Source organism: Mastigoproctus giganteus, chromosome 5, assembly GCF_048544385.1.
Source record: "Mastigoproctus giganteus isolate SK-2022 chromosome 5, ASM4854438v1, whole genome shotgun sequence".
In the NCBI taxonomy this organism is placed as follows: Eukaryota; Metazoa; Arthropoda; class Arachnida; order Uropygi; family Thelyphonidae; genus Mastigoproctus; species Mastigoproctus giganteus.
Genome location: NC_143579.1, coordinates 65,750,069 through 65,764,488, shown reverse-complemented (window position 1 = coordinate 65,764,488; position 14,420 = coordinate 65,750,069). Strand labels below are relative to the sequence as shown.

General features: G+C 39.8%; 1 protein-coding gene across 3 annotated transcripts in view; it reads left to right on the top strand.

The window, feature by feature from the left end:
• The window catches only part of LOC150085455 (uncharacterized), a 1,845,429-nt gene that overhangs the window by 87,931 nt on the left and 1,743,078 nt on the right, over positions 1-14,420 (top strand). For all 3 annotated transcript variants that reach the window (XM_090374043.1, XM_090374041.1, XM_090374042.1), the window contains exon 2: positions 10,193-10,254. In XM_090374043.1, the coding sequence (XP_090230169.1) occupies positions 10,193-10,254 (62 nt within the window). The remainder of the gene's footprint in view (positions 1-10,192; positions 10,255-14,420) is intronic.

The window sequence follows — 14,420 nt, the reverse complement described above, 5'->3', positions numbered from 1 at the left end:
GTCATTCCTCCAGGAGAGAAATTACTACCTGACGTAAGGTTGCGAGGGATAGTGTAACTCAAGTTTACCAGAACTCTCTCTGTAATGGAAATCAGTGGAGTTCAAATCTGAAAACCTTGCGAACTACTCCATTCGGGAAATATTGTCATTCTGAAGAAATTCTTCCCCTAGTATATGAGGGTCATCAGCCGTTGTTTCCATACATCTTGGCTACTCCGATCACCTGACCTCACCCCATGCGACTTCTGGTTGTGGGTTTTTTTTTTTTTTTTTTGATTTTGATTTTGATTTTTTTTTGATTTGGTAGTTGTTGGCGCATCGGCTTCTGTGGCCATATTGCACCTCCAAAGGTTTTTGCAGTACAGTGATCCAAGCCCGAAGCGGGAATCGAACCCGCGACCTTTGGGTTGCCGGGCAGGTACTTTACCCACTCGGCTAGCCCGGTCGGCTTTTTTTTTTTTTTTTGATTTTTTGAAGAACCAGGTGTATCGGGAAGGATGTCAAACTGGCAGATCTGAAGGACAGCATTAGACGTCATGTGCTGGCTATTCCAGTTGACATGTTACGTTCTGCTGTAGAAAATGCTGTTCTTTGAATGGAACCTGTTGTTGACCAAAATGGAGGACACATTGAACAATTGTAGCGCTGTTCAAGTGATTTGTATTGCCACAGCGCTATATAGTGACAAATTTTGTAACAAAATTTTTTTCCCCCCAATAAATGGCGAGCACATTTTTTATTGTACCTGTTGTCCAAATTTCTCTTCAGTACGAGCCTTAGACCTCGCTCCAGAGCCCTCTACATAGGGATACTTTAATTTTAACAACCCTGTATGTGATATCAAAATTATTTTTTGCATCCAGTTCCTTTGTAACCATATCATAGTATCCAATCAAATTTGTCACACAAGATTTTCACTTAAGAAACCCATGTTGTCTGAATTATTACTGCAGTCTAGGTGATCTTGCAATGCATCTTTAACCAGTGACTCCATTATTTTCCCCGGAACAGAAGTTAAACTAACTGGTCTATAATTACTCATGTCACCCTTAGAGCCTATTTGTGAATTGGGGATACATTTGCACATCCAATCCTTGGGGACTTCCCCTGAGTCCAAGGATGCTCTCATAATTATGGCAAAGGGTTTGCTTGCTTCCTTTTATATAACTGGATAGATCCCATCCAACCCCGGTGGATATTACTTAAACATTTTTACCCGTGTTTCGTTGTCAGTGGACTACCAGGACCACCCGATTTCTGACATAGCTTCCCTCACAGGTAGCAGAGTACTTATAATCGTGTCCTTTCACCTCGTATGAGAAAAGTCGTTAGTTCGAATCCTCTCTCAATACAAGAGGAATTTTGTGTGTTTTCTTACTTTTTCGCACTTTGGCCGAGTTAATCGTCTTGGGCGGTCATTTTGATGAATCCCCTTTTCTCCATCGGAAACTTAATTTTTCATCCAGTTAAACAATTTGCGCACCATAAAATATATGCAATTTATAAACAAAGTATACTGACGCCTCATTGCCTTGTTGCAAAAACAATTGATATAGTTCCATGGAAAAGGCAGATTGTGGCAACTGCTTTTTGACCAATTCGCCCTCTAAGTTTGCTTTTTACTGAGGAACAACTTCTTTACATCGTAGTATTCTGAGGAGTTGCTTGACGAAAAAAAAAAAAAAAAAGAAAAAAAACTGTTCCTGGGAAGCCGCCTTTTAACTGGGATATCAGTTGGTGTTTTCAGCTTTATGCAAATAGCTACTTTTTTTTCCCCCCCTTTGCATAGAAAAATGAACTTTTTTTTTTTGGTATTTGTACAATCATGCTAAACCCACTCATGGTGGTCTTCGACGTGATGAACAGTGCTGCGGGGTTTCCGAAAGTAACACTTTTACTTATCACGTACAGCTTTTTTACAAACAGTAAATTTTTTTTTTTTTTTTTTTCTTAGAGTAACATTCTGTGTTCACTGAGAGGACAGAAATCATGGGATACCTACCTAGTAACGGGTTGGTCCACCTTTCGCCCTGATAGGGGCATTCATACGGCGAGGCATTGAGTCCACTAGTTCAAGAAAGCGTTCCACTGGTATTTCCATCCATGCTAGTTGCACCGCTATTCATAATTTCGTCGCATTCTTAGGTGGAGGATCCAAAGCTCGAATGGACCTTTCCACAGCCTCCCAATGATGCTCCGCAGGATTCATATCCGGTGAACGGGGACCCATTCCATGGTTGTAAAATCTGCGGAATGCTCTTCGAACCATGTTCTAGTCACCATGGCTCTGTGGGGAGGTGCATTGTCCTGTTGGAAGAGTCCATTGCCCTATGTGTGCGCGATGATCATAAGGGGATGCAGATGGTCTGCAAGGATGGACATGTAACCTGGACCGTTCAGAGATGCATCTAGACGTACTAGAGGTCACAACCTGTTATAGTTGAACACGCTCCAGACCATTACCGACCGTCCACCTGCCTGAACAGTTCCTTGTTGATATGACGGGTGCATAGCTTCGTGCGCTTTCCGCCAACGCATCCTCCCGTCCGTTCGAAATAACTGGAAACGGGACTCATCAGACCAGGAGACCCGTCTCCAATCGTCCAAGACCCAGTGCCGATGTTCTTTTGCCCAGTTGAGGCGTAGAGTCCTGTGTTGTTAGTAGTAGTAGTGGCACATGATGCAAGAAAGCAAGTGTAGGAGCTTATGCAGCATCAGCCAAAAAAAAAAAAAAAAATCACACCATTCCCTCCAAATGCCTGTCCAGTTCCTCCTTAAATTTATTTAACCTATCAACTTCCACAACGACAGATGGAAGTTTGTTCCAGCAATTAACCACCCGCTGGCTAAAGGCAAATTTCCGCACATCTATTCTACATCTGTCCTTTCTTAATTTGAACTTATGTCCCCGTAGGTTCGTAATCTGAGCAAGTGGAAGGATCCATCAGAATTCAGCGTGCTCAACCCATTCAAGGCCTTATAGACCTCAATCAGATCACCGCGCAGGTGCCTAGTCTCCAGCCACTGCAATTTGCAGAACTTAAGCCTCTCTTGGTAAGAGAATCCCTTCATTCCCCTCACCAATCGTGTTGCTCTTCTCTGTACACGCTCAAGCAAATCTACATCCTTCCTAAAATGAGGCCTCCAGACCTGTACGCAGTACTCAAGGCGTGGCCTGACCATTGCCTTATACAGAGGGACAATCACCTCCTTTTCCCTGCTAGCAAAATTCCTATATATCATTGACAAAACCCCATGACCCGCCCTAGCAGCCTGTCTGCACTGCTCAGAAAACTTCATATCTGACTGCACAATTACTCCCAGGTCTTTTTCATTTTCTACCACCTTAAGTGTAGTACCACACAGTTGGTACGTTTCTCTGGGGTTACTTCTCCCCATATGCAGTACTTTGCATTTGTCAAGGTTGAACTTCAGTTGCCACTTCTTAGCCCATCTGCCCAAATTATCTAGATCCTGTTGCAGTAGCACACTGCCATTACTGTCATTTACAACCCTGCCAACCTTTGTGTCATCTGCAAACTTCGACATTAAGCCTGATATACCTTCATCAATATCATTGATAAATACACAAAACAACAGCGGACCCAACACCGAACCCTGTGGGACTCCACTAATAACATTAGTCCACGAAGAGCAGCACCCATTGATTACCATCCTCTGTCTTCTCCCACTTAACCATCCTTTTATCCATTGTAGCAACTTACCCTTAATACCATTCTGCTCCAATTTGTACAATAGTCTTCCATGCGCAACAGTGTCAAAAGCTTTCCTGAAATCCAAGTATATGATATCAAAATTATTTTTTGCATGCAGTTCCTTTGTGACCACATCATAATAACCAATCAAATTTGTCAGACAAGACTTTCCCTTAACAAACCCATGCTGTGTTTGAATTATTGCTGCAGTCTTGTCTAGATGATCCTGCAATGCATCTTTAACCAGTGACTCCATTATTTTACCCGGAACAGAAGTTAAACTAACTGGTCTGTAATTACTCTTGTCACCCTTCGATCCACCTTTGTGAATTGGGGACACATTTGTACATCTCCAGTCCGTGGGAACCTCCCCTGAGTCCAAGGATGCTCTCATAATTATGGCTAAGGGTTTGCTTAGTTGCTTTGCCGCCTCCTTTAAAATAACTGGATAGATCCCATCCACCCCAGGTGCCTTTCTTATGTTTAACTTCAACAATTTCTCCTCCACTTTGCTCTCAGTTATTACAAAATCATTAAGCACACTGCTACAATTTGATAACCTTCTTCCATTTTCAAACTGTAATAATTCCTCACGTGTGAATGTAGATGCAAAATACTCATTCAGTTTGTTTGCTATCTGAGCAGGATCATCAACAGTCGAACCATCGATGTCAAGTGGACCAATCATATTAATCCCCTTCCTTTTAGAGTTTATATAAGTAAAGAAATCCTTGCTGTTTTTCTTAGCATCTTTTGCCAAAGATTTTTCGTAATCCGCCTTCGCCTGCCGAACCTCCTTTGTGACCTGATTACAGACTAGCTTATATCTGCCACAGGCTTCTGCGTCACCTGATAATTTATATGCATCCCATGCATTTTTCTTCTCTGTCACGAGTCTCATTAGTTCATTTGATAACCATTTAGGCCTAAACCTTGAACGATATTTCTTAATCGGTATATAAAGTCTAGTAGCTTCCACGATTAATTCCTTGAATGCTTCCCACTTAGAATTTACTGTTTGTAACATCGTCAGTTGATCCCACTGTACAGAATTTAAAAACTGTCTGAGACCACTGTACTCCCCTTTACGGAAGCAAAAACCCTTTCCTTTACCCCTGACGGTAGTTACCTCTTTGAGTAAATCCCACTTCAGCACACTGTGATCACTGCCACCTAGTGGTTCCTTTATCTGCAAATTCTTAATACACGAATGATCACTGCTGATAACCAGATCAAGAGTGTTACTTTCTCTGGTTGCCTCTCGAACATGCTGCAGCAGAAAACAATCATCCAATAAATCCACAAAAGTCTGACTAGTGTGTGAGTGACCAACCCACAAGTTCCAGTCAATATCTGGGAAGTTAAAATCCCCCATTATAAGACATTCTGATTTACTGGCCCACTCTATTTCTCTGTACAATTGTTCATTGTACTCATTCAAGTCATTAGGCCTATAACACACTCCTACTCTTATTTTTCCTTTCGCAGTGCTTATCTCACACCAAACTGACTCAACAGAGCACTGTTCATCTATATTAACTGGGTGCACTTCCTTTGATTTTATGTTTTTCTTAATTAACAGCATAACACCCCCTCCCTTTCTGGCCTGTCTATCCTTTCTGTACACATTATACTCCCCAAATTCCAGTTCTGCATTCCTTATATCTTTGTGACACCACGTCTCTGCTATCCCAACAATATCCGCCTTTGATGTCTTGACCAACACTTCAAATTCATCAAATTTATTTACTATACTTCTAGCATTGGTATACATGCAAGCATACATGCTCCTATGCCTATTCCTTGTTACCCTAACACATCCCATATACCCAACTATTCCATAATGACTGCCATCCGTCCCTGAAACCCCCAACACCCCTCGCTCCAGGTCGCTTCTTATTCTAATAGAAGTTGTGCAAGAATCACCTTCACCTCTGCCTGCGGTTACTGTTAAACGATTAGTCTTTGTATCCCCCCAAACTAGCAGTTTTCCGACCCACCTAACACTGCCTCGATAGCATCAGCAAATATTCTTGCACCCTTTCTATTTAAGTGTATCCCATCCCTGTAGAAGCAATCTCTCCTGTTAACAAGTACAGTCCAGGCTGAAAAAAATTCTACCCCTTGAGCCTTGCACAATCTTTCCAGGGCCGAATTGATCGACAAGGCTCTCATCATGTACTCCCTCCTATCGTGTCTGGGCAGAATTGCAGACACTTTCAAATTCAACCCTATTTCACGGCTTTTTTTCAACAGTGACCTGTACTTGTTGGGTAATTCCGCCGGTCTCCTACTGTTAATATCATTAGTGCCAACGTGTACAACTATATCACCTTTTGTGCCCTTGAAAGATGATATCCGCTCTACAACGTCATGAACCTTTGCCCCTGGCAGACATACCCTGGTCCTGTTCCACCTATCCTTTTTACAAAGGATGTTCCCCGTTTCCCTGACAATAGAGTCACCAACAACTACTAGTTCCTGTGGGACCAGCGCATTCTGCCTTAGGGGTTGCCGCTGTGTTGCGTGATGACCAGGTGCAAGCTCTGGCGTTGATGTGGGCAGCTGAGAGCCTGATGGGCCCCTCAATTTAGATCTTTCGAGGGCATCCACCCTCTCAATGGGACTCTGGTGGATCGGAGGCTCCCATAACCTATTACGGCTAATGATCGCCTAACGGTCTTGGTGGAGACGTTTCTGGCGCCTCCCTTGTTGAAGTCGGCGGTGATTTGTACCACTGTCGCTCTCCGGTTGGCTGAAACAATGCGAGACAGACGTCGACCACCATCTTTCTCCAGCCACAGCGCTGTTCACAATGAGATTTTATTCCAGAAATGGCGTATTCCCGAGATACTCTTGATACTGTCGAACAGGAATAGTGCAATTTCTGTATCACCTCCGCGATAGAGGAACCCATGCGTCGGGCACCCACTATCATCCCTCTTTCAAAGTCGGTTAACTCACAACATTTATCCATACTGCTATGACATCGAATTACCGTTTACGTGGATGTAATGTATCTATGTACCTGCCAAGCGGTGGGTTCGTTCACTAGCGAGAGGGATGACAGCGTCGCGTTGCCCAGGAACCAGGTATCCCATAAATTCTGTCCTTTCAGTGTATACGCGATATCCACGCTACTTCCTTTGTTACTGAGAGGGCATACCAAGACGTGTTTAGACATTAGAGACCTGCAGGTTGGGTAGTGTATAAACCTGCGAAATGTTAATTCCGCATTCAATTGTTTTCTAGTGCAGTCGTACTAACTCGTATCTGCTTCTAATGTGATTTGCTTATTGTGTGTCTTTAACGCACAACTGGTGTTTTGTTTTTATATGAACAATCCGAATATATCTTGTTACATTTGCTTTAAGTTGTGGAGGAACAAATTCAGGAATATGACATCATTTGTGAAAAATGTGTATGCCCCATATTTCGAAATTTAAATTAGGTGACCAAGATAAAAGTTGGTGTACCCCATAAAGTGGGACGTGCATATGTAGAGGGCTTGCGATTGTGTAAATGTGGTAAAAATAAATCCATGACATTTGCCATTTCCGTGGTATTCTTCGGGATCATATTAATAACTGCAACCTTTATTTTGCTAAAGTGCAGGTTCTAACGAGAAGAACACGCAGAGAGTGTGTACCCGAACAACATTACTTCAGGTGTACGGCTAGCACCCTCACGAACCTGAACTACCGGTAGCACCCCCACCAATTGTTCTTAAACATATGTCATCTGATCCGGAATCTGATATTTGTAGTCTAGACTCTAGAGCAGTGGTGTCTAACCTACAACAGGAAGGCCAGATACCTCCCTCGAATAATTTTTATACGGCCCGCGCAGAAAATGAACTAAAGCAGCATTATAATTTTTTTTTTTTTTTTTTTTTTTTTTAAACTATTTCAAGTGTACATTCAACTCTAAAATAAGTGGAAATAAACGAATTTAAAAGACTGTGGCGAATATGTGAGTGTTGAAGCCACGTGTTGGTGTCGTGAATTCTGTTTCTTTTATCTGTTTTGTATCAAATATGCGCATGCTCTATCAGAAGCGTTTGTGTGTGTGTGTATGAATTGTTGAGGAGGCTTCCATCCTGCAGTGGGTTGATAATGGCTGCACTTTACTTTTTTTTTTATATACACGAGGTGCTATCAAAATGGGACTCTAATTATGGCACGCATTCTACATGATTGGTGGCTGCGCAAAAGTGTGTGCGCAGTAAACTTCATTGAAAGTGCAACACACTAATTTTTATCGAATCACTCTGTGCGGCCCGCGAAACAAATCTAACTTGAGTTGGCCACTCTGCCAACAACACAGAAATGCTTTTCTTTCTGTGGCAGTGGGATAGTTGAGCAAGAAGTGAATATTGGAAAGGAAAGTGTAGCCACCAAGACAGTCTCTGACACCAGGTTCAGAGACCATTAAAAGACGATTATAAGCAATATACTTCAACACTTTTTAAAATGTTGATCTCGGAACTACCCAACAAGTCACTACTGCAATTAAATTAGAAATTTTCACTGAGCGTGGGAAAATTTCTCAAGTAGGCTTGGGAAACGTTTTAATGCTGTTTTGCTATTCATTTTCAAGCTATCGACTCCATCAAATGAAACGATTTCGTTAAATATGCCAAAAATGCATCTGTGAAAGAGCGTTATAGTGATTTGTGACAGCGTTATAATCAGATACGGGTTATAATATAAGAATAGCGTTATAGCTTGATTGATTTGGTAGTTTTTGGCGCATCGGCTTCTGTGGCCATATTGCACCTCCCAAGGTTTTTGCAGTGCTTTGATCCTAGCCCGAGGCGGGAATCGAACCCGCGACCTTTGGGTTGCCGGGCAGGTACTTTACCCACTCGGCTGAGCGTTATAGCGAATCAGCGTAAAGCGAACCGCATTATAATGAGGGCCTGCTGTATGAGTGTTAGGTAGTTTAAGGGAAGAACTGGGGGGAAAGATTCCATAAGGATATAAAAGAAATGGAGAAAGATACCAAAGGGAATGGAATGTCAAGTAACTTTCGAAATTCCATTAAAATCGTAGTTTAGATTACTATCAGCAGTAAAACATCAAAGAACTTTTCAAAGAATCTAGGCCAATGTAATTTACCCTTTCTAACATGTGGAAAGTATGAAACGTCGGCCAGTTCGGGAAGGCGCATCCACAATAATTTTCACGGAGTAGGTGAGGCATGCTTTTATACCCTGATTGAGTTAATTTCTAGCCGGCTGTCATATCCTAAGTTAGAACAATTTGCTCGTGGTTTGGCCTACTATGTGCTCTTAGCTTTATACAAATTTTGTATTACGCACCATACTCTTCTGTGTGTAGCTTCAACTACAACGTAATTGCGCCTTTTTCCGAACTTTATTCAAGACAGAATAAAACTGGTGCTACAGTAATTATGGAGTAACAAAAAAAAAAAAAAATATATATATATATTTCTATTCATAAATAGGACAGTATTGCCATGCTCTTTCAGCTTATGACTGCTCTTCATTCCTATATTTTTCCTCTTTTTTTTTTTTTTTTTTTTTTTTTTTTTTCGAATGTGGTCTCATCCTCTGCTTCCTCCATCTATGCCCCTGTCATTTGTACCTAGTTTATATCCTAAAAAGCTAGTTCGGGACACGGTAACATGTGTACTCCATTTCTCTTTGTTATCATGAGTGAATTTCTTGCAACTTTTACAAAATAAAATGCTGTCAATTATTAAAGTTTTTTTTATTTTATTTATATGGAAGTATTTTTTTTTATTATTTTTTTTAATAGGCCGAGAAAAGTTAAGTGCAAAAATGATTATCGAGAACCATAATTCATCCATTGCATAAGCAAGTTCCAAACTGTTTTTCCTATTCAAGAAATTATAATAAGAATGCGATCTTGTAGGTATTCATAAATAAAGATAAGAACGTGCATGCCAAACAGTTGGTGTCTTCTGCGGAAGTGACACAGTCGAAATTGTCGGCAGTCATAACATGTATACGTGTGTTGGATAGCGATGCGGAAGAGCTAGCGCATGTGGGTGCTCTGCGTGAACTTGATCAGGGCTTATCTTCCAAGAAACTCAATGAAAAATTAAAACATTATTTCTCGTAGGTTGTATTGATACACAACTTTGGCAGTAAACTAAAAAAAAAGATAAACAGACTGAAATAAACGTAGGACCAGGGTGGAGTGTACTGGCCCTCGGGGATTAGTGTCACTACCTACCTACCTGTAACTTGTTTTCTAACTCGTTAGTCCACTTCGCCCGTTTATTGGTAGTAGGCTTTAAAGGTGGCTATATGTACATCGGTGAAAGCATTTCGACGCAATCGTCACAACTCTTTAACAGCACATGGTGGTCGACCTAAGTGACCTGCCGGTTTTGTTTAGAGTAGTAAAATATAGAATAATAATTAAGTGTATTTGAACCTGCCTGACCTTGACTTAACATGTGGAAATTTCTTCTTAAATTTTCAGATGAGCGGGATGCCATTCAGAAGAAGACTTTTACAAAGTGGGTTAACAAGCATCTCAAAAAGGTGAGACATTATTATATTCTTATCTTTATTTACTGAGAAGTACTCTATTAGCACTTCGAATTTCTTATTGTAGCTTAAGTTTATGTTGAATGAATAGCAGATAAATTACGTTGATAATCGCATATTAATTAGAAGTAGCGGTCATAACTTATCTTTTTATGAAAGCATCCCCCCCCACAGTTTGAGGATTGTCACTCTTTATATATATATTACCTGTGTAAAATAGAATTTGTGAATGTGAGCGGTGTAAGTTGGACATTTATAGGCATTTATTTGTATATTAAGTAATTAATTAAAGAAATGGTTAACACTCGCTCTGCATTAATCAATTTATCGTTTTTTGATTGCATTAAAAATTGATTACAATAAAATCAAGGTACAAAACACGAACGTTTCAATCGGATATAACACCCGGCCGCCTTTATGATAGTAGTCAGACATAAACGTTCATGCTTTTTACTTTATTTTCATTGCAAATTTCAGCTTTTGTAATACAGATAAAACTCGTCAATTCATTAACACAGATTTGATTGCAAGCCATTTTTATTTCAAGTTATACTCATTGTTCTGACGTTGTACAGATCGTGTAATATTAGAGATAATATAGAAGTATCAGTTCTGTTCATTCAGTGAACAGTGAAAACATGTAAATATAATACCAATTTCGATTTAATATTAACAGGTATTATTCGAAATGCACAGAATTTTTTTTATAAAATATTAATAACTAATACAGTACTGTACTAATTAAACCAAGTTTAGTGGAATTGTTTAGTATTGTTTCGAGGAATGCTTGTTTTCTCTTCATCCGATATATCCATAAGAGCATAGTACTGGAATTTTCAGTTCATAATTTACTTTTAAATAGTAATTAATCCAAACTGTAATTAATATAAAAGTAAAATAATCGCTGAATGTATTGCATCATGGTAAGTAGATAACACGGATGCAGTTTGTTATGGTTATCTAGCAGCAAAGCTGTGGTGCCAATTTCAGTTAGGAGATCGTTCAGTTTTCTTTTACTGGCAAGTGCTTTTGATACTTCAAGTCCTCATAACTTCAATTAGAATTCAAAGAACAGAACGTGTCTTCTGTCCACCAACTCAGGAGTGCTCTTATGTACCATAATGTTGATCCTGGAGGCACTGACTCTTTTATTCAGAAAAAGACGCGGTACTTGTATGTTGGATACCTTTCCAGCAAATAATCCCACAAGGTCCGTAAAGTTAAGATCAGGAGATTGTGGAGACAGGCCAGTTGCTTGGGCTTTTCTGTATTGCTTCCCAAAGGTATTCTGTATAATCGTTATCCGGAAAGCTAATGGATAGCATGGCCATTATAGTGTATAGAAGGTGAGAGGACATCCTAGAGAGTTCCGCACCTTTTCGCATCAAAAGGCATTGACCTAACCCGAACTGACTGTTGCTGAACTGAAATGCACATTCAGTGCATGCAGGATTCAGACTCTTATCCCATGCTTTTCGTGCTGAAAGAGTGAGCCTGAATTCATCCAACTATCCTACGCTGTTTCCTGGTCCAACGTTTATATTCCTGACACCAATGAAGGCATCGTCTGTGATTGCACACCTGGCTTGATCTTCGTTGTGTTTTCGTTTTCAACGTGCATAGTTCTGATGGAAACTGGTTACTCCCGTTCCATGTTGAAGTTTTTAGTGATGGAATGTCGTAAGGTTGTCGCTGTATTAGAATAGTATCGAATTTGCTGGTTCTTTTGTAGGTAGAAATCAGTGAATTCAAATTCGTAGCAATTCGAATTACTGCTGATTATCTAATTATGGCTGGTAACTGGATGTGTATACTTAAATAGGCGTCTTTTTCACGTGACCTGTTGCGTCATGTGGTTTCACCACTCATTTTCAGGAAGTAGGCTATGCTGTCGCTAGATCATTCGCTACTTTTGTATTGGTAATTTTTAATACTACAGTAATTTTCAATTTTTACTATTTACTCGTATTTATATTATAGAGTGTGGGATAAGCATCCTTCCTAAGAGTCTGCAGAGACAGTTCATCGAACCCTGCCCAACCTCCTGTTCTATTGTAGGCGTAAGGAGGAAAGCCCTTCAGTACATGTAACACGACGATACGCCTGGGTCAACAAAATCATCGCCCTCCTTTGGAGTTCGGAAGAACGGTGGAGTTTTCGAATGAATTTGTTTCTGTAGCTTTGCTCCGCTTGTTTGGGTACGGAAATAAGCAGGAAGAAACGATATTAAAATCTATTTGTAACGAATAATTAAACACCCACTTGGCCACACTACGGTATGGGGTACAGTTTGGTAACGGACTTTTGTTTCCATTAACGGTAATTTAAATTCCTCGGCGATGACTGTTCTTCAAAATTACATCCTATTACTGTTCCATGTAGATATAATGTTTTTAACCCAAAATTTCAGAAAGATTGCTCGTCTTTTCAACGTAATTTCTAGCACCTTAGTAGCTGCATAGCTGTAAAAGGACATTTCTTCGGAAATAAATTGATATTAATAATAATAATAATAATAATATGAACTGGGATCACCTGGACGCTTCCCCAAGCTTGATAAAACTTATGGGAATAATATGAATATTCTGTTTAATTAATTTATTTATTGTTTGGCTGATGCAGGACGAGTCCGTTTGGTCTTAATGAAACATGTTTTCCCTCTGTCTGTGATTTGTAGGATCTTTTGATAGTAGAGAGAAGGACGCCATTATCCCTCTATACAAAGCGATGTTTAGACCGATGGAGTACATGTATTGTATTCGCGTCTGGAGACAGAGACCGCACTTAAAAAAAAAAAAAAAAACCACCTGGAAAAGGCTCGAAGAAAGGCGACCAGTAAGTGATGCGTGCAATCTATGCATATATGAACAACTGCTTTGGTGTGGACTGCAAAGTTTGACAGTTGGACATCTAAGGGGAGATCTGATTGAAGGGTATAAAGCGTTGAAGGGGTTAAGGAAGATAAGTGAGGAAGGTCTGTTCTTCCTCGTAGGTGAGACAAGAACGGGGGGGGGGATGACGCAATAATAAAATTGCAAAGAATTGCACCTGTGGGCAGACAACGAGTTGATAATTACTGGAATAAGTTGCCTCCCAAGTGGCAGAGGCAGTGAGTCTGGCTAAGTTAAAAAAACGGAATTAAATTGTTACCTTGTTGGAACGGAAATGGTATACAAGAACAAGAAATAATCCAAAACATTAACACCATGCTAAATTCTGTTCTGGTTTTATCTTTTTGAAGATTATATTGAAGCCAAATAGGTGAGAAAAAAAAAAAAAAAAAAAGTGTAACTAGAATAATTTCTAAATTTGTTTTTCTTGTCATATAAGAACTTCTTATTCCCTGAAACTAGCGTCACACAAACTTTTTCGTGACGGACTACCTTTGATTCCTATCTTTACCGGCGTAATCTCCAGAATAAAACGTTTTGTTTTATTGCTCACAGTAATTAAGAAACAAAAACATTTCTAACACTTTCAAAATTTTTCCTTCCACTTTTTTAAATCACACAGATTTAATTAATAAAATTAAAAATCTATCTGTGTGTCTGCCTGTACGCAGTCCGCTCGAAAAAAGTCGCATATATATATTGGTTTCCAGTAATGCTAGAGGATATGATGGATTTTTTTTTTTTTTTTTATGTAACTCACTTGTGGCGCACGTTCAGCAGAGTTCATCTTGTACATCCCTCTCTGGGTAGGGCGGAGTTTTAATACCACAATTTGCGTACCACTGCTGTAAACGTTTCAATCGCTGTAACAAATTCTATTCTCAAAGTGTCATCTCCACAAAAAAAGACAATTTTTATTCTTCCAACATATTGATATGGCTACGTTATCCCTAAGAAGGAAACCAATTCACAGAAAAGTTTTTTTACTAATTAATATTCAGGTCTGTTTTATCGTCTTTATGTTAATTATATACTTGTTTTAATGGAAGGTGAAGTTCACTAATACATCACTTACGATGTTTACGACAATGAATTATTTTTCCCTATTGACCCTCCTGGAGAGTGGTTTGTCTATCCTTCAGAGTCACAATTTTAATGGCTGTCGAATCAAATTCAGTTCCCATAAATATATAAATCTGCTGGTAAGAAGTATAATGTAGGTTCAGAAGTAGATAATCCGGTCTGTTTCCTTCTCACGCTTAAAAAAGG